Raw genomic sequence first — 21,326 nt, forward strand, 5'->3', positions numbered from 1 at the left:
TTAAGAATCAATATTGCATGGAATCCCAAACATGGATGTTTCAAATCACTCCCCTGCCTGATTAGTTAACTCTATGCTCCTGCTCTATGCTCTCTACTATTTTAGAAAGACAACTTTGGAGTGTTTCGCTACACCTCCTTCAAAGACAGGAACTCCATTCCAAAGAGTGCAATCAGACAGGCATATTTATGGTGGAATTGTCACCTCTGGAGCACGCTGTACTGCAAGTTTATGAATGATGAAATACTTATCTTAAACAGATTAGTGTGATTTTTTTTTTTTTTAAGATATGTATTGTAACCTAGTGAATAGCAATATTCCAAGATAACAAGTCATCAAGGTAAAGTTTTAAAAAGTTATTTCCCAATGGAATAAAGAATAGACAATGAAGTATCTGCAATCCATAAGGCAAGATTTACAATTAAGATATTTTCAAAGCAGACCCCGTTAGCCCAAACACCCAACACCATCCCTCACAGTGAACAAGCTTTGTGAAGCTGTACATAACCAAGAGTCAAGAAACATACCTCCTCTTTGTCGTTTTGCCGTAAATGGTTGCAGCGATCCAAAAAACAATGTCCTCCCATTACCCACTCTTTCTGAATAAGGCTCTGAAAGCCAAACTTTGTTCTGTAGTGTGAATCCATCATCACTTGAACTAGACTGGAGATCACACAGCACAGATCAGAGGCATTCTCCTCTAGAAAATAGTATTGAAAAGACAAAAAGTGGTCACACTGGTAATGCATATTGCTCCCCTCAACATTTAAATGCTTGTTCACATTAGTTTGGCGTGACTAATGCTTATGGAAATATAATTTTGACAAAAAAATTTGCTAATATTTGTTTAGACTTGGATGCCTAAGGAAGAGACTTTTTAAGAGAGGCTTAATACCCACTGCACTGGTAGTGTCTTTACAGAAAAAGATGTTAATAGGTAACATTGCAGTAAGTACTATTCTGTTTTATGGTCTTATTCCATGGTCTTCTCTTCCACACTGAAAATCATCCTGTATCTAAGCATCTAAAACTTGTTCTTGCATTTTCTGTGAAAAATTAACATTCTCCCTCAAAAATGGCTCTATTGTATTTAACAATTTGTTAATTCAAGGAAATTTAGTTTGACGTCTAAAAAGCTCCTGTCAGGTCAAGCTACAACTGCCCTAGAAAAATACATTTACTAGTCAGCTTATGAAAAAACCCAATTCATACATTTGGCATTTTACATAGAACTAGACACACTGATGATCCACTCTGGTTCACATCTCTAGCTCACCTACTGAAGCCTTAATATCAAACTTGATCTTCAAAAGAGTATTCAAAGTTTGTATGTATCAATTCTGGCTTCTGCTGCTCTCCAGCAGGGAGAGAGACACTACACACTAGATGCTTGAGGCCATCTCCCAAGTAGTTCCTCTGCTTTGCCCCCATGTGCTTTATCCCCTACACTCAATCCAAATGTTCATGATGTGAAAAGAAGACAGAGGTGGTAATGATGGAGGACTGGATGAGCTGACAGATGGCAAAAGGGAACAACTAAAGGGAAGAGACATGGGAGGAAGGGGATAGTCATGGAACAAGGTGTATACCAAATTGTGCCTCATTCATTTTGCTTTGCAATATCTCCTTGCTTCCCATACTGTCTTGTCTACTAGATTGCAGGCTTTTTGTGGCAAATACCTGTCTCTGCCTTTGAGATATGCAGCATGTTTGCCAGCACTCAATATATTTGTATATTTCGAACTACTGTATTCTCTAATACCCTCTCCCAATTATTTAACATAAAAATAACTCCCTCATTTAATATTTTCAATACAAGACAGAGCTCCCAGTCTCAGTTTATGGTATTTTAAGAGTTGACCCACAATTCGAGGAAACTAACATGTCTGGGAAAACCTACTTTGCCATTAAATACACAGATATGTAGACTAAGCTTTATATTATAGACCAGTAGTTAGGGCTTGATCCTGTACATCATATACTGTTCACTGGTGACTACATGTGCATGTAAATGCAACAACTATTCTCAGAAGGGCCATGTATCAGATAAACATACTCGGTCCTTTCTGCGTAGGCCGAATTAAGCCATTATCCCTTGTACAACGTTCACAATGACAATAATAAAAAACACGTTATTTGAGCAAACTCTGGTACATACACACACACACACACACACACACACACACTGAATAGATTCAACTTTCCATTTGCTTTTTATTTAGCAGTTTGTATAACTATATTAGGGGGTTAAAGTTAAACTTAAAGTTGTTAGACCAAAAAGCATTAATAAAAAAAATTATTTTGACTCGAATTATTGAAGGACTGTTATATTTATCTTCACCCCCTTCAAGTGATTCCCTTATGTGCTGAGACTACGCATGCCAAATCTCAAATAAAGGAAACACCAGTTGCAGTACAGATGGAAGTTTTGTATGTGAATTGCCACAACATTAAATAGAGCAGATGTGTATGAATTTTAAACTCTGTTTACCATTATTTCCCCTTCCTTATATATATATTTAATGGTGTATCTTAAAGTCAGTACATTTCTCGAGGTGGTAGGCAGGTGGGAGGAATAAAGAGAAGATTTATCTGATACGATCATCTCTTGATGAAAGATTCTTACCTACAAGGAGAACGTTTGTGTTCTGTCCTTCCAGATATTCAACCACCTCTATTGCTTTTTTCAGACATCGCCTAATGTGGTATGGAGAAATAAGACAAAACTAATATTCTCAAATGTGGTTTTCAACTAGTTCAGTTTAAGCAGCATTATGACAGTTCATATATAGTTTCAGTGATCTGTTACATTAGTTTCCCCTGAAAAAAAACTACCATGCCAATCAGAAGCAAGTTTGGGTAGAGCAGATTCCTTAATCAAGTTTGTGTTTTAGACTGTTTCTCTCAAATTTTATCCAATTACAATTCATGTTTTAAATTTAATCTTTGGGATCAGAAGTTTTTTTGTTTTCTGATTTTACAAAAGTTTCGATTTCCAATGTGCACATTTTTGAAGAGTAGTTTTATATTTCTACTTTAATTATCTTTCTGTTGTAGGCATTCATAGCACATCAATATATCTAGCCTCCTTCAAGTAGAGTTTACTTCATTCTGGTCTTTTTTCTAACTGCGTGTTATAAAGAATTATTATTGTGCTTTACATTGAGAGCAATATAGGAATCCTCAACAAGCTTGAAAGGTAGGAAAATATTTTCTGTAAGTGTTTGGGGATGGTGATTAACCAAAGCCTCTGAAAAACGCAAATAAAAGGCAAACTTTTTCACGTTAGAGACAGCATTTTCTCCCAAGGAAGAACAAGTGAGATTTTTTTAAAAAGGAAATACAAAAACAATTTGGAGAAGTTTTGGGTAAGTTCAAACCTATCTTTAAAGTTAGCGACTTGTTACATTGGCACACAGAGGTGAGATTCTTGCAAATGAGCCAACATAAATCAGTACTTTCACCTTCAGTGTCTATTTTGTCATATTGCTTCATTCAGAAGTCTGGATCCCAGAACGAAGAGACTGCTTGCTGAAGTGCCAAGAATCTGCAGAGCAAACTGTGCCAAGTAAGGGAAATTGCTTTTTTTTCCCCAAGAGTGAGGATGTGAATTTGGCTAGAAGTTTGCATTTGGTTTGATTGTGTTTATGTCTAGAAGTTATGCTCAACTTTAATGCATGAAGGTTGAAAAATACTTGTATAAACTCACAGGCAACCCAGAAAAGGGAAATGCAATCCAGCAAAGAGGAGAAGAGAGTGCAAACAATGTATCATACTACTCCTCTGGTCGTCGGGTGAGGTCAGGGGGGTGGGGAGGGAGGAACAGGGTTTTAGTATCCTTACAGGTAATGTCTCCAACCACTGTTGTGGTTTTCAAAATTTTTGGTCGATCTCCAATAAAGAAAAAGTGTTATATATCTGATCGTACTTCTCAATTTTACACATAGGAATTCTATTATAAATTTATATCTATAAAATTATAAACACAGGCGGATACTATAGAGGAGATTTCAGGAGATCAGGACAGGTTTTCCATATTCTGGAGTTCAGGATAAGAGACGTTTGGAAACCCAAGATGTTGGATATTTCAAGTTCTCACGTGGTTTTCCCACTGTTTCAGACCTTCCTTTCAATAGAAAATTGCTTTTAAGTTAGAAATGTTGCCAATTTGCATATTTGGCTAGTTGTTGCCTTTGCAGTCTTAACCTTAGTTTCCACAATTCCACTGCTGCTCAGCAGCGGTAACTCATGTCAAAAACTTAAATTTTCTGAAACAGATTCCATTTGCGTATTTTACTGAAGACAGACTTTTGCAGGACACCTAGCTTCACATGCAGAAGAATATTTTTGGTTAAGGCCTTGTCTACATATAAAGCTTTCAAAAAATTACTCAGAGTTGTAATCACTGGTTCAGGTGATCTGGACTTTATGCTATAGCTACCAGTAGTGCAGATGACCACTATTTCAGTTGGGTTTGCTTTGCAACAACTATTGCTACACCACTGAAAAAAAATGAATTTAGTCACCAGACTCATCTGCACTATGATTCCCACCAGTTCACCTGAATTAGCATGAGCACAAGTGAGAATTTAAGTGTCCCCAGTACACATGTAGTCCACAGTACTACAAATCTTTTCTCCAGATACCCTGTCTATGGGGTGTGATGGCATGCACTCTATTGTAGTCCAGAAGTCTGAGGCTTCAAGAAGTCTTTCCTCAGGTTTTCATTTATTCTTCCATTCTTGATGAAGTTTATGAAACAGGTGATGTGAAGGCCCTTTCCACCAATGAGAAAAGTTTAGTCACCAGAGTTTGGGAGGTTTCTGTCCTCCAAACAGCTGTTTTACAGTGCATCTGCTCTGGCTGTCGCATGTACATTTTTTACTGATATTGGATCATAAAGAAAAGAAATTGATTAAGCTATGTATTCTATGCATCTCAGACTCCTGAACCAAAAAGTGTTTTGATAAAGATCCCCAAAAATTCATTTAATATAAAAAGCATTACTGATTTAAAACTAGTTTTCCAATAACCATAGCTAGAAAAATCACCAGAGATTCATTTAATAAAGACTGAACCCAAAGAACATATATTAACAAACCTAACGATTTCCAGCCAGTTTGTGCTCTCCAGTAATGAAAACCATTTTACATCAGTATCCCAGAAGTCTGTACTGTTATCTGTAAAAATAGAAAATTGGAATGAGAGTGCAAGCATCATGCTAGTTAACAGTGGTCTGTCAAATAAAAACAACAACCCCTTCAACCAGAGTGGACATCAGGCATCCAACAGACTAAGTTTTCTTTTAAGATTGTAAAGGAATCTTAGTTAGATTTAATCAAACCTGTTCATTGTTTAAAAGTGAACACCTAGTTTGGGCCCAAAATATAAAGTTATGTAAAAAGTAGTTTTACAACCCTTTATAAAGCTTCATGAAAATATTTTTAAAACCATCTGAAGAAAGTTTGGATTCCAGTATTCACTACTGTAGGTCCATACCTAGGGAAACCAAATAAGGAAGTTTGTGGAGTGTTATGTGGAGACAAGAGGAGATTAAACTGGAGATGTGAGTTCTCAGTAATCTTCTATATACCAATTTTTGTATTTTTAGAGCACATTTTATGCTGAACAACATTCTGAGACCTACCTGCTTATTTAGAATTCTAAATAAAGTTGTCTCAATGGGGAGAGAAACATTGGAAATAAGAAAATGGAATAGTAAAACCACAGAATTGGCAATGGGATTCAGGCAAGTGCAGTACATTAAGCTACTTTAAACTTTTTTTGTTTAAACTTTTCTGAAACTGATTAAGTATCAAGTTGACTGCTTCCTTTTAAATCAAATAGGTACTAAAATCCCAGGGACCCAACAGACATATAACCAAAGCTGACACTAGTTTGCAGAAGGGTTTAAGATTTTTGTAAATTTCAATTAAAAAAGTAAAACAAAACACCTGATCATCTTCTCTATACACACTTTAAGAGCACTAGACCCCAGGCCTTGCTCCAGGACTCAAGTCTACCTCATTCCACAAACTAAAAAAGCTTCTCCCCCACACAAAAGTGTTTCTGCTGCCACTCACTCTGAGTTTGAGATTTGCTGCATATCCCTTGTTTTGTTCTTCCTCAAGAACTCTTCAATCTTCTTTACTTTCCTGACAGTGTTTTTTATTGGGAACTTTGCTTCCTTGACACCTTCCCTGCCCTTTCAAGTCTTTCCCTATATTCACTTCCTAGTTTTCTGTCCCCATGACATCTTATTAATTCTTGCCCTTATCTCTCTCCCATAGCTCTCACGTATGATCCTTAGACCCAGTTCTTTCCTTCTGTGTTCTGGTATCTGTTCCCTGTTCTCTTTTCGGTTCACTCCATGCTTTTTAAAAAAATTTCTCTGGTTATTTTCCTACTCCCATCCCTCCCACCAATTCTCTTCCTTTCTTTCCTACACCATGCAGAATCCATCAGTTCATCCTCTGCACTCCAAGCCATTCCTAGTTCACCCTCAAACCTGACTGATCAGGTCTGCCCACACAAGCCACTCTCTCACCCTTACTCAGTGAACCATCCCTGAATTCCCTGCCTCAACCCCCTGAATAAGTTATCTGCATCCACATATCAATTCCCAATCCACCCTCTGCCCTTCCAAACTATTCGGAAGAGCAGCTATTTCTTCCCCACCTCCTTTCTGGATTCACAGGAGGCAGTTTGAGTACTCTGGGGGCTGCAGAGGAGGAGACACTATTGGTTCGCTTGAAGTGTTGACAATTTAAACATTATCTGTGAGCTAAAAATGCACTAGAAGCAGAAAGACAAGAACTGGCCTATTTTCAGTTAATAGGAATGAAGTGCAAGAATACACTGTTTGAATATAAAGATTCAATGAACTAAAACAGGTTTTGAGAGAGTTAAGAGTTTTTAAAGAAGGGTCAATTTTAACGTAAGTGTCCCTTTAATTGCAGATCAGTTTTCATCTTGTGGGTCACAGGATAAAGAAAGCCCAATATATGCAAACTTTTCCTTCCCCTGCAATAGTGGATTGCATATAGGATCCATCCAAAAAACAGTAAAACGTATGAAATGTTGTTTGCTTTAGGAGATGAACAGAAATCCCTTCTTTTCAGAGACAGACTTTAAGGGGATATGATCCTCCCATAGGTGTAGATCAGACAAGGCCAAGTTACTAAAGAAAGCAATTTTAAGTCTAATGATCTGACAGTGCCTTGAACTGCTCCAAACCCAGGCAACAAGTTCTGGAAGGTGTAACAAGTAGCACTGGAAGAATTTTACAGTTGACACGCACAGAAAAATTACATATGTGCCCTGTTTGCCTCCAATATAAAGAATTAAGTCTTCCCCCCCTCAAAAAATATAGTTTTACATCATATATATTCAGGTCTTGTCTAGCCTTGAACTCTGAACAACTGGGGAGCTAGTGGAATTTTGACATCCCCAAGTGCAGCAATTATGGGGAAAAGATTTTCAGTCAGACTATTTAAAGAACTTAACACTTTAATCTATCTAGATACTTTTATGGTCCTCCTCACCATCTTGTGAGTGCTTCATACAGACTACATACAACTCCTAGCATGCTTAAAAGAAAGACTTCTTGAGTCAGCAGGCTTGCCTCTTCATTTAAAATGTATGGAAGCTCACAACAGATTTGATACTTCAAAAAAGTAAAACAAATCAAATACTTTGATATATTTAGGATTGGCAGGATTTGATTTTAAAATCAATAACTGTTGGTAAATATTAATTTCAGCTGACCCTGAAATTGACAAAATACACTTATCGGAATAGTCAGCTAGTCTGCAGGGATCGGGTGTTGCTGGCTCTGCAGATGTGCAGGGACCCCTCTGCAGCTCTATCACAAGCCTGGCTCCCTCGCTCAGAGCGGGAAAAGGCAGACATCACATTTTTCTGAATTTTCTTTTTAAGGCTCCATTAAAAGAAATACTTTGCTTGTATGACTGTCATTATCTTAAAACAATTCATTAAGTGGCAAAGCATTTTGATATCTAGAGGTTTTAGTTTGGAGCTGAAATATAAGACTCTTAACTGATTCAACTGGTCATTTAAAATAATCTAGATGAACTTTAATACACTGTAATAGCCATGTACAAAAACCACAATAAGTAGTTAAAAGATAAAGAATTTTGTCTGAGTATCACTGCTCTGACTCCTTACATCAGTGGTTCAGGAGCCAAATTAGCAATCAACATTACCCAAAAGAACCACACTAGTGTGAATTATTTCATTTAATATGAATACGTATTACTCACACACACAATTCTCACAGCAAAATGACTGACCAAGTATTCTACAATTGGTTACTAACATAGCAAAAACATCCTGATTGGTTGTTAATTAAATCACAGTGTTTTCATATTATGTGCTGCAAAGAGCCTGCAAGAGACAAGTTAAAGAGCCACCTGCAGTTTCCGAGCTTGAGTATCACTGAGTTAGGGAGTCAAACAGGTTCACTGTTTAGGACCATTTTAACACCTCTGCAAGAAATCATTGAACAAGCAGAAACCACAAAATGTTTGTTCAGTGTGATCATGTATTCAGTAAACTACAGCTGAATAAATAAGTTCATTAAAAAGCTGTAAAGTTTTTTTTTTTTTTAACATATACCCCATATTTTAAAACACATTAAATCTTTCTTTTTAAATAGAACTGTAAGAGTAACAAGTTACAGTATATGTTTAAATAAGGGTAGCTCAGCCACTGAAAGATCTTTTTTCAAATTACACGGGCTTCATGCATGCTTGGAAGCTACCTTAAACTTTTGCCTTTTCTCCTGCCTATACAGGGGGGAAATTAATGGCAACTGTGGAGGAGAGGAGGTTTCTAAGCAACAGAAGACAGTTGGATTAGGTGCCTAATAGCAGCTGCAAAGGGGAAAATTTGCCAGGAGGCAGACTGATCCTGTGTGGTAGCTGACTGTCACATGTTTAGTAGCTACGAACTAGCTAGTTGAAGTTAGTAGGTAAACTAGAGGGCCTACTGGAAAGAAGGGGCAGTAGGTCTAGTGGAGGAGCTACAGAACCAACTCACAAGGACATGCTTTCGGTGCATAAAGGGTTATAGGATTTCAGACTTTTATACAGATTTTTCCTACCAAGAAGTTTTCACATTTAAAATGGTCATCTAAATTGAAAAAAGTCTAGGGTCTCACTAACATCTTTATTTTGATTACATCACCAACAGCTGATAAATAAATAGCACATGCTATATTTGCAACCACCACCACCACCACCACCTTTTGATATACTGAACTTCCCTAAGTCAAGAAAACAAATCGTTATATGCCATCAGGGTTTGCAGCTTTAAGTCAGTAGGACTTGTGCTCCTATCACTTACGGTTATATATTCACTGCAGAGTTAGCCCACATGATCTGCACCCAGATTAACCTAGCCTATATATAGGCAGCCACACTGCAAAGCCCTACCTGCATTCCTGTGTCCACACTGGTGCTGTAAGCTCCATGGGCTTCTGGAGCATATCCCTTGGTTCTGTGTGTTGCTGTACAATTCTTTCCCAGTAAATTACAGGGCAATTTATTGGTCCTCGGCACATGTGGAGAACTGTGGGAAGGCACTGGAGGACTATTAGCATTGAAGTAATTTAGCTTGTTTCCTGTCCTCACAATGAAATGGGCTGGTTACCAGCCTGAAACGAAAGCAGAACCTGATCTCTAATCCACATCCCCAGTCAGGCTGGCTAATCTGAGTTAAAAATGTAACCCTGGTGAGAGGTTTCTGTGTGTGGACAGGAGAACTGTTAGGGGCAACACCTGAGTAAGAGTCCAAGGATAACCCCACAGTAAAGAGACACCAAGTGCTTTTGGAGAATCCCACCCTGAGGAATCAAATTTTGGCCTGTATGCATAAAAGAGTTCACAGTAGCTTAGTCAATGGATTGAAAGCCTAATTTTTTTTAATTGTTAAAGTAATTTTGTTTTGAAGTGATAAAGATTTTACACCATTTTTAATAAAAATACAGTTTTAGACCCTGATGCTGAAAACATTTACGTGCATACTTAACGAAAGCCCAAGTTGTCCCACTGGCTTCAATGACACTACCTCACAAGTAAAGTTACATATCTTCTGAAATGCTCACAGGATCAGGGCTTAAGTTTCAATATTTTGTTTCTGCCTATGGCTGTCTTATAAAATTCAAATGAGACCCTATCAGTGGCATTTGAAAAATTTAGCTCACAAATGTTAACCTAAAATTGCAATAGCAAAAAAAAATTCAAATTAGTTCTACAAATTCACAATCTGATCTAAATCAATGGGTTCTGTTCAAAAACAAGTGATTTAAATTAATTATTTAATCCTTCCCCCCTAATCGCAGCAGAGTGACTACACGATTTAATAGCTCTTCTCTAGCCTGTTTTAAATACTGTTTTCTCTGCAGTTAACACAAATGTTGTCTATCTTTAGTCCTGTCCACACACAAAACCCCTGAATTTGAGCATCAGGAGGTATAGCTGCAGCACAACTTGTCAGCTGCTCATAAAAATCACTCTTGTTATTTTGCAGTGTCACCTCTCTCACCTGAGCTAGGTTAGCAAAAGAGTAGTTGACTGGAGTGTAGATAACTCCAGTTAACCCTGCAGTGAAGAGAGCCTCAAACAGCACTTCAGAATTTAAAGAGGCGCACCAAAAATGGTGAAAGTTAATTTAATCATCATGTTTGGAATATACATTGTTAATCAGGATGAAGTCAAACTAAATTGCATTTGTAGAGAATGTAGTCTCTTATCACCCCAATTATACTGATGTTCTCCAATATTCTGAAATCCCGCCAAATACTACCACTGCTTATTTGCAAATATTTTTGGGTTAAAAACACTGATTTAACCTCATTTTAATTAGGTATGGGAGCTCTGAGACATCTGCTTAACGGTGTTCTATTTTAACCATTAGATTTTAATGAGAGACTTAAGTCGGTTTCCAATTGCTTTGTGTTCTAAGTTTTTGTAACTCATTTTCTAATGGATACTGTGACTTGTTAGTGTGGGCTAACAATTTTGACAACAGCAGGCTTCCAGTTTAATACACCAATCAAACATGCACAAATCTCACTTGATCTGCAAAGACAATCATCAGATAACTATCCAGAAAGAGTTCCTTTTACCATACAATCAGAAGAAATGGACCACCAATTTCTTAAATCAAGAACCGTATTCAAGATCTGTTAGAGATGTAATTTGAGTATCTGGAGGCAAAAATTAGCAAGTCTCTAAAGGAATATTTGTCACACCTTGGTTCTTCCCACCTCATTTAACTCTAATTTTAACTTACCTATCAGAAACAGCTGTTTAAATCTAGTGTATGCAGCTTGAATGTCTTGAAGAGATGGAAGGCTGCTTGAAAGGTCATCCGTTTTCAAGACTTCATAAGGAGGTTTGTTAATTGTCTTGTAAACTCTGAATAATCAAAGAAGAGACAAAACCTTTCAGTTTAGAGAAACCTAGACACTGGTCACTGAAGGCAGCAAGGTTCATGTCCCACCCCATATACATATAGCAAAAGTAGAGCATTTAGCCACAAAAAGGTGTGTATTAGTGGGCTAATGGCCCCATGTGCATTTTAGAATACTCAGCAACAACCTTGCTATGGGTTTGTCTACACTACAAGAGTTTTGCTGCTTTACATATGCCAGCAATCCTAACCCAGCAAAATTGTCCTGGTGTAGATGCAACTATACGCTATAAGTCCTTATACAGTCAGCTAATCTGTAATAATTTATGAATATTGTATCTTGAACAGATAGTGATTACTGTAAGCATACACTAAATTAATTCACAAGTAGGTTTGTCAGGATATGTACCAGGGAAGGGAAGGGAACAGGGGACCTGATAGTCACATCTCCTAGCAAACATTTCAAGTGATAAGAGATAATGCAGAGCCAACTGGCTAAAGAGACACAAGAGAGAACAAAGAACTTTGGCTGGTTTTCAGCAGACACTCCCTGAATGGGGGACACAGGTAAGATAGTCATGAATGACTTGCGTTAAAAACCCTTTTCTCTGGTTTTAAGAAAGCTATTTTGGATCACTGTATTCACCACTGTCACAGCTCTGGAAGGGAGGACTTGCAGACACTGAAGCCAGTTGGACTTAAATAGTTGCCATACATATGCTGTAGTTTGGGGAGCTGGTCTAAGAGTGGGAGAATCACAAGATTCCACCAGTCACGGTGTCTGGAGTGAGTCACAGCCAAGAACGCCCAAACTCAAGACAGACTGTCAGAAAACAGGGCAGATACCCCTAAGCCGGTGGTCTATTCTATCATTAGATTCACCAAGCCAGTAATAAAGAGTATTCCTGGAATATAGAATGTTGTCAAGTATCAGGAGGTAGCCATGTTAGTCTGTATCCACAAAAACATCAAGGAGTCCAGGTGGCACCTTAAAGACTAACAGATTTATTTGGGAATAAAGCTTTTGTGGGTAAAAAAACCTCACTTCTTCAGATGTATGGAGATGGCCCTGTCAACACTGGTTCTCCATTTGTGAGGTACTCCCTTCTCTTTTTTTTTTTTTTTTTTTACCCACGAAAGCTTATGCCCAAATAAATCTGCTAGTCTTTAAGGTGCCACTGGACTCCTTGTTGTTTTTATGGAATACAGACAATCCCCTTGGCATTCCAGCCCCTATTTACTATGCAGGCAAACTGGACTTTATGGTGTAAGGTTATTAAAACCAAAAAACACCACACAATAGGTTCTTCCAACCCCAAGGGGTTGGTCACTCACCACAGGTTACTGGATACTTCAGGATCTCACCAAAAACAATACTGTGTTAGCCAATCCTTCGTAAACTAACTGAAGATTTATTAAGAAAAAAGAAATTAGTTATTAAAAGGATTAAAGGCAGATTAAATACATTACGGTTGAATCAGAATATGAGTCTAGTTGTTAGCAGAGGTAGAACATCTTCTAAACCTCCATAAGTCCCAAGAGTTCTTCCATGAATCTTTCAGAGTGTCCTAAAATGTTTTTTTTTTTTTGGGGGGGGGGGGGGGAAAGAGGGGGATCTCAGTCCAATGGCTCAAACTCCTTCGATTTAGTGTTCAGTGGCTCAGAGATGGCAAGATCATGCCCAAGATCCAGTATCTATAACTGGAAATAGCCCGGCAAGTGATTTTAGCACAGCACGTGTGTTCCTCTGACAGAAGAATAGACACTTGAGTCTATGAAAACTCCTAATGGCACTTGGTCAGAAGATCTAATGCTTCACCCCTAAGGCTTCTGTCTTGTAAACACAACGTGAAAGTCAAACAATTCTTCATTAAGTAAACTCGCATCTAAATGTTAAATACATGCCTTTAGATCCAATGACAATTGAGTATAGTTGCATAATATAAATTAATTATAAGGTAATATAAAGTTATAAGACATTAAAAGGATTTAGCAACTACAGGTTATTTTGGTTATGCTGGTATAAGGCTAATAGGGTGAAGGTAAATACAATTATCGTCTATTCTTGATTTTTATCAACACAAGTGAATGGGCTTCTGTCTGCTATTTAACATTCCTTTGTTACCCAAATACAGTGAATTAACACCTCTTTGAGGTCATGTCCTGAGCTGGCTAGCTGACAGCGCCACATTCCTCACAAAAGGTAAGAGCATGATGCTTAACACCTGAGGAACTGCACTGAGACAAGAAAAGGAGACAGAAGTACAAGTAACCCTGTAACCATGATAAGCTTATTTTTGTTCAGGAATCTAAAATAATTCTACCAGTGTAAGGCACTTCTACACCTTTATAACTGCATCTATATAAAGGCTTTTATCAGCATAACTGTCAACAAAAAGTCACACCACTTACCAAACACAACTATGCCAGTAAAATTAAGTGCAGACCAGCTGTATACTTGGAAAAACTACAATGTTAAGCATACCTCTTAACACTGGAGTGCTACTGGACACCTTGTTGTTAATGTTAAGCATAGTTTTACCTTCAGCATACACAATGGCAATCATGTTTAAAAACTTGATAGTGGTAGTTAGCCAGCCACTAGGACCTCCTAGTGCAGACAAGGCAGAGTTCTCATGTAGTTGAAGAAAATGGTCCAACATTAGGGTTACCATACGTCCGGATTTTCCCAGACATGTCCGGCTTTTTGGTCCTCAAATCCCCGTCCGGGAGGAATTTCCAAAAAGCCGAACATGTCCAGGAAAATAGGGAGGCATGGTAAGGGGACCCCGAGTGCGAATGGCTGCAGCAAAACTTACAACTCCTGCGATCTGCGGGGGCACAGAGGCGGCGACGGCATCCGAGAACGCAGCCGCTTCCTCCCCGGGCTCCAACTTTCCTGGCTCCCGCCGCTCTCCACCGCGTCAGGGGGCCGAAGGAACTTTCCCAGCGCAGCATCAGCCAGAGCCCGCGGGGCGGGAGGGAGGAGGGGGAATGCAGAGTGCTCAGGGGAGGGGGCGGAGTTGGGGCAGGGCCAGGACACCCGTGGAGTGTCTCTTTTTTCAGTCTTGAAATATGGTAACCCTATCCAACTCACATCTTGTTGTGCTATCTGCTATTTGCATATGGTTCTTTACCTTTTGAAATAAAATGTTTTTCAAACAATTCTGAAAGGTTATTCAACATACCCTTCCATTATGAAATTTGGAAGCATAAGAGAATATAGGGAAACATTCTCTACTGTTTTAAGCATATTAAGTTAATTATTTTAGCCCGCCTAGAAATATTCTTTTGTTTATCTTCTTCACCCAAATAAGCTATCGTTCAGCAGTTGTTGGTGGCTCAAAGAATCTTCTTCTTTATAATGCACAGGGTGGTAACTGTTTATAGAGCCAAGAAACTACTCCTGAAAGGGCAGCTGGGCTCATGGAGGATGGAAATTTAAAACTCACTTTCCACTTCTTTCTTAGCCTAACAACCTTTAGTCCTATTTTAGATTAATTGGGAGTTGGTTTGGCGCTGCCAGTTCACCTCAACATCAAATGTTGAATGAATTTAACTGCTTCTGTTGGTGCTGCAGCTCATTTGGATTAGAAATTGGTAACTACTAACGCTTTAAGGCAGTGGTTCTCAAACTTTTTTTTTTTTTTTTTTTTTTTTTTTTTTTTAACTGGTGGCACCTTTCACATAGCAAGCTTCTGAATGCGACTCCCCCCCTTATAAATTAAAAGCGGGGTTTGGAGTGGAGGCTGACAGCTTGTGATTTCCCCCTACCCCCATGTAATAGGCTTGTGACGACCCCCAGTTTGAGAAACCCTGCTTTAAGGGAAGCAGATGCATCTCCTCCACAGCCTAAATCAATGCTGGAGAAGCAAGGTTTTTAAGATTATATAACCTCTGGAGGCCTAAAACAGCTTTAAGTAGAGCTTTTAAAAGGAGACGTGTTTGAAGTTCATTTGCCTGCAAAGGATGCAACTAGACTAAGGGAATCTGTAGAAAGGATAGGCTTTGCTGCTACTGCAGCTAAAGCCTGCAGTTACCCAAAAAAGCCAACAGAGGAAACCTCTCCCTACCTTTCCCCAGTTTCCATAAAGATTTATTCTAGCGAGTACACACACAGTTGTGAGATCACCCCTCCTCCCCCAAAGTTATTTGACCAATGACATCATTATTACAATGTGCCTTTAAAGCTAAACCTCTAATAAAACTGCTTTTAATACACTGGATAGAAAACAAAACTTTATCAAAAACAATTGTCTCTTGTTGCTAGGTAGGCTTAGACATAGAATATAGAAGACATAAGCAAGGGCCATAAGAAGCACTTTTTAAAAATGTCATGGACAGAAGAGCTATTACTGACCCATCCAAGAAAATTTTGTGCATTTGTGAAGTGCTGTCCTCTTGTTCTTTGGGAAAAGCAGACATTTTGAGAAGAGAAGCACCATTATGGCAAGACCAACACCAAATCTACAGAGAAACACATTTACCTGATTAGTTAGTTCTCAAGTACATATGACAGCTACATATTTCTATTTGACTGAATATTAGACTATAAGAAACCCCTTCCTGCTGCTTTATCACAAACAGTTTTGAGGCATCCAATGAATCATTCAGCAGTAATCTTGTACTTTAGAACCAACAGCAAATGCTCCAGACACAACATTGCATAGTATTACCCTCAAGAAGTTTAATCATTAGGTGCAGGCAATGGACAAGGTAGGTGTAATATGTTTTTAAGTTATGGTTGCTCTTCCCTCAGGGCTTGCACACATTGACTAGAATTGGCAATAGCTATTCCATTCAGTTCCCTTGCGTAGGCAAACTTTTAGACTGCTTTGTCTTGTCCAACAGATACTAGCTGGACTACTAAAATAGGAGCTGAGAAACTCCGATGGTATGCATGTTACTAAAACTAGCTCACAAATAGTTCTGTTTTACAGAACAGTATTACGCCACGTCTCATTGGAAGACAAAGATTTTGATACCCAGGTTTAAACTGTGATCTGAGATTTTCTTCAAGCAAGACTGACAGTAGAACAAACAACAAGCCATAAAGAAAGAATGAATCTACACTGAAATAAAGTAGAAATTGCAAAGACGTTTACTTTATGAAAACTAGTTCCTTTGTCCCTGCAATGATCTACACGTTTGGAGTGCTCACATGGAGGCATATCCTATCACAGTGGTTCCTAAACTGGTCTCAACTCACCTTTGACTCTGAAAGCCCAGTTGTTTCTTTCCTTCTCATATATCAGCAGAAATATGCTGGCCAAATTATGACTCAGTTACTCCTATGCAACACCATTAGATGCCAACAATTGCACAAGTGTAACCAAGTCATAATTTGGTCTAGAATATCTGCTAGTGGGAGAGAAGAAAAGCCCCAGCTTGGCTTCCACATCCAAGAGAAAATTTGCAGGGCTGGCAGTTTGGAACACAGCTTTATTTGTAAACTAAAATTTGAACTGGAAGTAATTAAGTCCAACGGTACCATTTCACAAAGACAAAGAGCTGTACTTTAAGAGGAAGGGGACTGATTGCTTGCATCAAGAAAACTGAAAGTCTGCCACATTACCCTGTAATCGTCATCTTAACCAGAACTAATTCGGTCACAGAAGTGATTTTTAAACTTAGTTTTTCACTTGGTCTTTGTAACCAGAAATTAACTTAACTTAAGGGCTTCAAAAATTTCTTGCTTTCACTAGAAGAAGCCATCAGGGTAACAGCAGGCTACTGTATAACAATTCCCTTTGCTGTACTCTGTCCTGTGGCATATTTGAAGTTCAGAGCACTGAACTAGGTTTAATGAGGGTAATAAAGGCAGCCAACGTTTTCTTCTAGAAAGTGTCTACTTTAGAAACTAAAGGTGTGAAAGGACTTGCTTTTCATAGGTGAAGTCAATGGGCGCTGTGGGTGCTCAGCACCTAAGACAGAGGTCTCCAAACAGAGGAATGTTCAAGGGGGCATGGCAGTGCCAGCCCCAATAGGGGGGCAAGGAGGGAGCTGCACCCAGCCCCTTCCTGCCACCAGCTCTGCTCAAGTCCCACCCACAACTGCATCCCCAGCTCCTGGCCCCATGCCCGACCTCATCCCCAGCTTCAGCATGGCTCCATTCCTGGCCTTGCCCCCAGCTTCAGCCACTGGCCGCAGCCCCATTCCCGGCCCAGGGCCAAGGCTAGGGGTGGGGCCAGGAGCAGAGCTGCACCTGGCTGCCAGCCCCCACCACCGCAGCCCTGTTCCTGCCCCCGCCCCTGGCCCCACCCCAGACCACCCCCAGCCTTGGACCCTGGGGTGGGGGGTGACTAAAAAGTTTGGGGACCACTCACCTAAGATGATCAGCAATCTCTATATAAAAAAGTTGCCTTGCTTTCTCCTCTCCACCATACTTTATCTGTTCTTATGACATGACCATCACATTCAGTGCCTTAACACTCACTGCTGAAGTACTGTCATTAGCACAGCAACCAGCACCAAGCAGAGTCCTGCAGATGCCAAGACACAGGTGCCTCTGGAGAACCTCAAAATCTCAAGGAAGAAAGACTAGTCAGCAAATGCCATGAGCATGTGTGGGGTCCATTAATACTCACACATGTCTTCTTAGCCTTATTCAGATATGTAGGGAAAGGTAAAGTAAAAACTATTGCTCTATATGTTCTTTAGGGGAAAGAGGAAGCTTCATGTATACCTATTTTCAGCTGCTGCTTCCTCTTTTACAGATGAGTTTGCTGTTGCAGAAATTACTTTAGTAGTGCAATATGAATTACACTAAGACTAATGTACTTAAATAATGCATAATTTATTTATAGACGTATTCTGTCTGAAATACAAGTTAAAATTTTCCCATCTACATTTTTTCATGCTTCAGAATCGCATGTATACTCACAGGAATGCCTCTTCCTTGGTACTGCAAGATACTCTCTTCAGAGAGGGACATGGGAACAACAAAATACAATGGCAATCTAAAGAAGAGAGAAACATTTCCTATAGCAAAGAATTCCACAGCAGATTTAATGCCCCTTGTATGATGCGGGAAGTCCTCGCCACAGAATCAGGAAATCTGAATACTTAGTAATTCCCAATTTCCTACATCAATCAGCAACTATGTTCCGGAAGGCACACAGCAAACTGTCCAACTTTTAAAAGACATTTGATACTTAAGACTCAGTACTTGCAATATGCTATCGAGATAGCTTTAGTAGTATCTTGAGAACTCACATTCCATTGTTCTGAGAGTTGGTACATATCTGCAGTCAAAAGCTTAATGAAAACCTTAATGCTGCTGAATCCTAAAAACTAAAAGGATTTCCACTTGAAAATAAGGTCTTGTCTAAACTTGAAAGGGTTCGTGGATATAGATACACAACTCTCTTTAAGGGGGAGACAGTTTGTATCAGCAAAAGAGGTCTGGGCTTTTGTTTTTGGGTTTTTTTGTTAATTTAGCCTAAATCAGTTCCCCAAATAGAGTAAACTATACTGACAAAGGATCTTTTTACTGAAATAATGGTGTCTAAACTAGGGCTTTTCCTGACCTAATTATGTTAGTGGGGGGAGGGGAATCATACCCCTGAACAACATAGCTATGCCAGCAAAATTTAAGCATACACCAGGCCTAAGTGTTTCTTACAGTGCGTGAGGCCTTGGAGAAATGAGTTGGAAGACAGCTTCCACATGGGAGGGTAGAGATTTACCACTGGTGTTCATCACTAACTTTTGAAACATGAACAGTGACTTTAATATTGAATTTGCTATACAAAACACATTTTAGAGTTCAAGCTTACTTTTCAGAGACTTTGTAGGCTTCGTTGGCACTCAATACTTTATATTTCATGTTCCCTTTGGTCCGTTCCAACTCCTCACGCCAATCCTTAATAGCATCAAACATCACAGTTTGGTTTTGTATGTCTGTCAACAGAAATCCAATTAGATACTAGTTTTACAGAGACAGTTGTAATTACTTGGCTATTACAAAAGCATTTTTCATTGTAAAGCAACCACTTTAAACCAAGTGCATATACAGAACCCCTCATGTATGAATGCTTTGAGCACAAAAAGTTAACATGCCTTTGTACAGAACATTCTATGCTTCTGTCTGATCTTTACTACTTGGTCTTCAGTCAAATGCTGCTTAAACCAAGACAAGCGTTCCTAAAGCAACGATGCACACGGGGTCGGATTAATTCTCCTGTGGGCCCAGGGCTATTAAATTTTGTGGGGCCCCTGTATACACGTCTTTTTCTAATTAAAAACAAAATGATCACAATTATGGCATCAAGGCTATTAACGCTATATTAAACTTGCCTTTTAATTAACATAAAGCCGTTCTATGGTTCCATTTCAGTCTTAACACATGTAGAATATAGTTAAGTTAATTCAAAATAGCCCACTTCTTAACTTAGAACAGCTGTTACATTAATTTCTTTCTGGGGGGAGTTTGGGTGCAGGAGGAGACTCCAGGCTGGGACACAGTGTTGCAACAGGACAGGGTGGGGGAGTGTGGGATCTGGGAGGGAATTTGGGTGAAGGAGGGGATTCTGACCTGGGGCAGGGAGTTGGGGTGCAGGAGGGGGTGTGAACTGTAGGCGCCAGCTGGGAGGTGCTTACCACAGGCGCAGCAGGGCTCAGGCAGGCTGCCTGCCTGCCTACCTACCAGCCATAGCCCCATGCTGCTCCTGGAAGCGGCCGGCTGCTGGCACATCTTTGCACACCCCTGGGGGGAGGTGGACAGCATGTCTCCTCACACTGCCTGTGCCCGCAAGTGCTGCCCCAGCAGCTCCCATTGGCCAGAGCTGTGGGGATGGTACTTGGGGCAGGGGCAGCGTGCAGAGCTGCCTCCCCCTACTAGGGGCCGCAGAGACATGCCAGAAGCCGGCCGCTTCCGGGAGCAGTGTGGGGCATGGCATGCAGGCAACCTGCCTGAGCCCTACTGCCCCAGGGCCCCCCTTAGCCTGAGGCCCTAGGCTGCAGCCCCTACGTTAATCCGGCCCTGGATGCACAGTAAGATTTTTTTTTTTTTTTTTAAAATAGTGCTTCCAATATGCTTAAAGGCTAGTTAGCAGTCTACAGCCAAGACCTACTGTGTACTCTGCAGCACTTGCAACCATCACTGTTTACTCTGCTTATATGTTGCATCCCCTTCTCCCACTTAGACTAGTCTATTTGGATCATAAACGCTTAAGGGCAGGGCCTGTCACTACAGTGTTCAGTGCCAAGAACACGGACCTCAATGCTAGCTGGGACCTTTAGACCCTACTGGAATATTTAAAACAATTAAATTTCAAGCTAAATGCTTGAGCCAACATCATGGTGCATCAAAACACCTCTTGATAAAATAAACAGATGTTTTGGGTACACAAGGAATGAAGAATCAGCAGGAACATCATTAGAACAGCACTATTACATCAGCTAGGTTTCTATTAAAACTGGCAATTTAAGAAATCAAAAGTTATCTACACAAATGTTTTGCTTGTTCAAAAGATAACAAGCCACTCTCTGTGACTTAACTAGATATGGCTAAATAGAAACTTTTAAATTATTTTGCAGGATGTGTTTCACTGATAAAGTATACTAATCCAGCAGGTTTAAATTACCATCCATGCTAGGCCGATCAGTGCATCTTTCCTTGATGATTGGGGGAAAAACCCAATCCTGGAATAAGGGTGGGTGTGTTTATATGCAAAATCTCTTTTGAAAGATGCAAGAATAGTTTCATTCAGTCCAAAAAGTGAGAGCAGGAAGTTACGTTCACCCTTCTGACAGTATTTTAGCCAAAATAGAAAACAGAAATATAAAAGAGGAAACTAAATAGCAGTATTTTGTTGGTATCAAGGGAAAAAAATTGTATATGCAAAACGTCTGCACAAATTGATCATGAATAAGGCTACAATTTAGTC

The 21,326-nt window shown here is 39.6% G+C and overlaps 1 protein-coding gene across 3 annotated transcripts in view; it reads right to left on the bottom strand.

Annotated features, from left to right (window-relative positions):
• MTMR12 (myotubularin related protein 12) overlaps positions 1–21,326 on the bottom strand; it is a 62,823-nt gene that overhangs the window by 8,393 nt on the left and 33,104 nt on the right. For all 3 annotated transcript variants that reach the window (XM_034773449.1, XM_034773448.1, XM_034773450.1), the window contains 7 exons: positions 19,215–19,338; positions 18,320–18,395; positions 15,797–15,903; positions 11,317–11,441; positions 5,102–5,180; positions 2,627–2,697; positions 528–700 (listed from right to left, as the gene is read on the bottom strand). In XM_034773449.1, coding sequence (XP_034629340.1) covers positions 528–700; positions 2,627–2,697; positions 5,102–5,180; positions 11,317–11,441; positions 15,797–15,903; positions 18,320–18,395; positions 19,215–19,338 — 755 coding nt within the window. The remainder of the gene's footprint in view (positions 1–527; positions 701–2,626; positions 2,698–5,101; positions 5,181–11,316; positions 11,442–15,796; positions 15,904–18,319; positions 18,396–19,214; positions 19,339–21,326) is intronic.

Source organism: Trachemys scripta, chromosome 6 (genome assembly GCF_013100865.1).
Source record: "Trachemys scripta elegans isolate TJP31775 chromosome 6, CAS_Tse_1.0, whole genome shotgun sequence".
Lineage (NCBI taxonomy): Eukaryota > Metazoa > Chordata > Testudines > Emydidae > Trachemys > Trachemys scripta.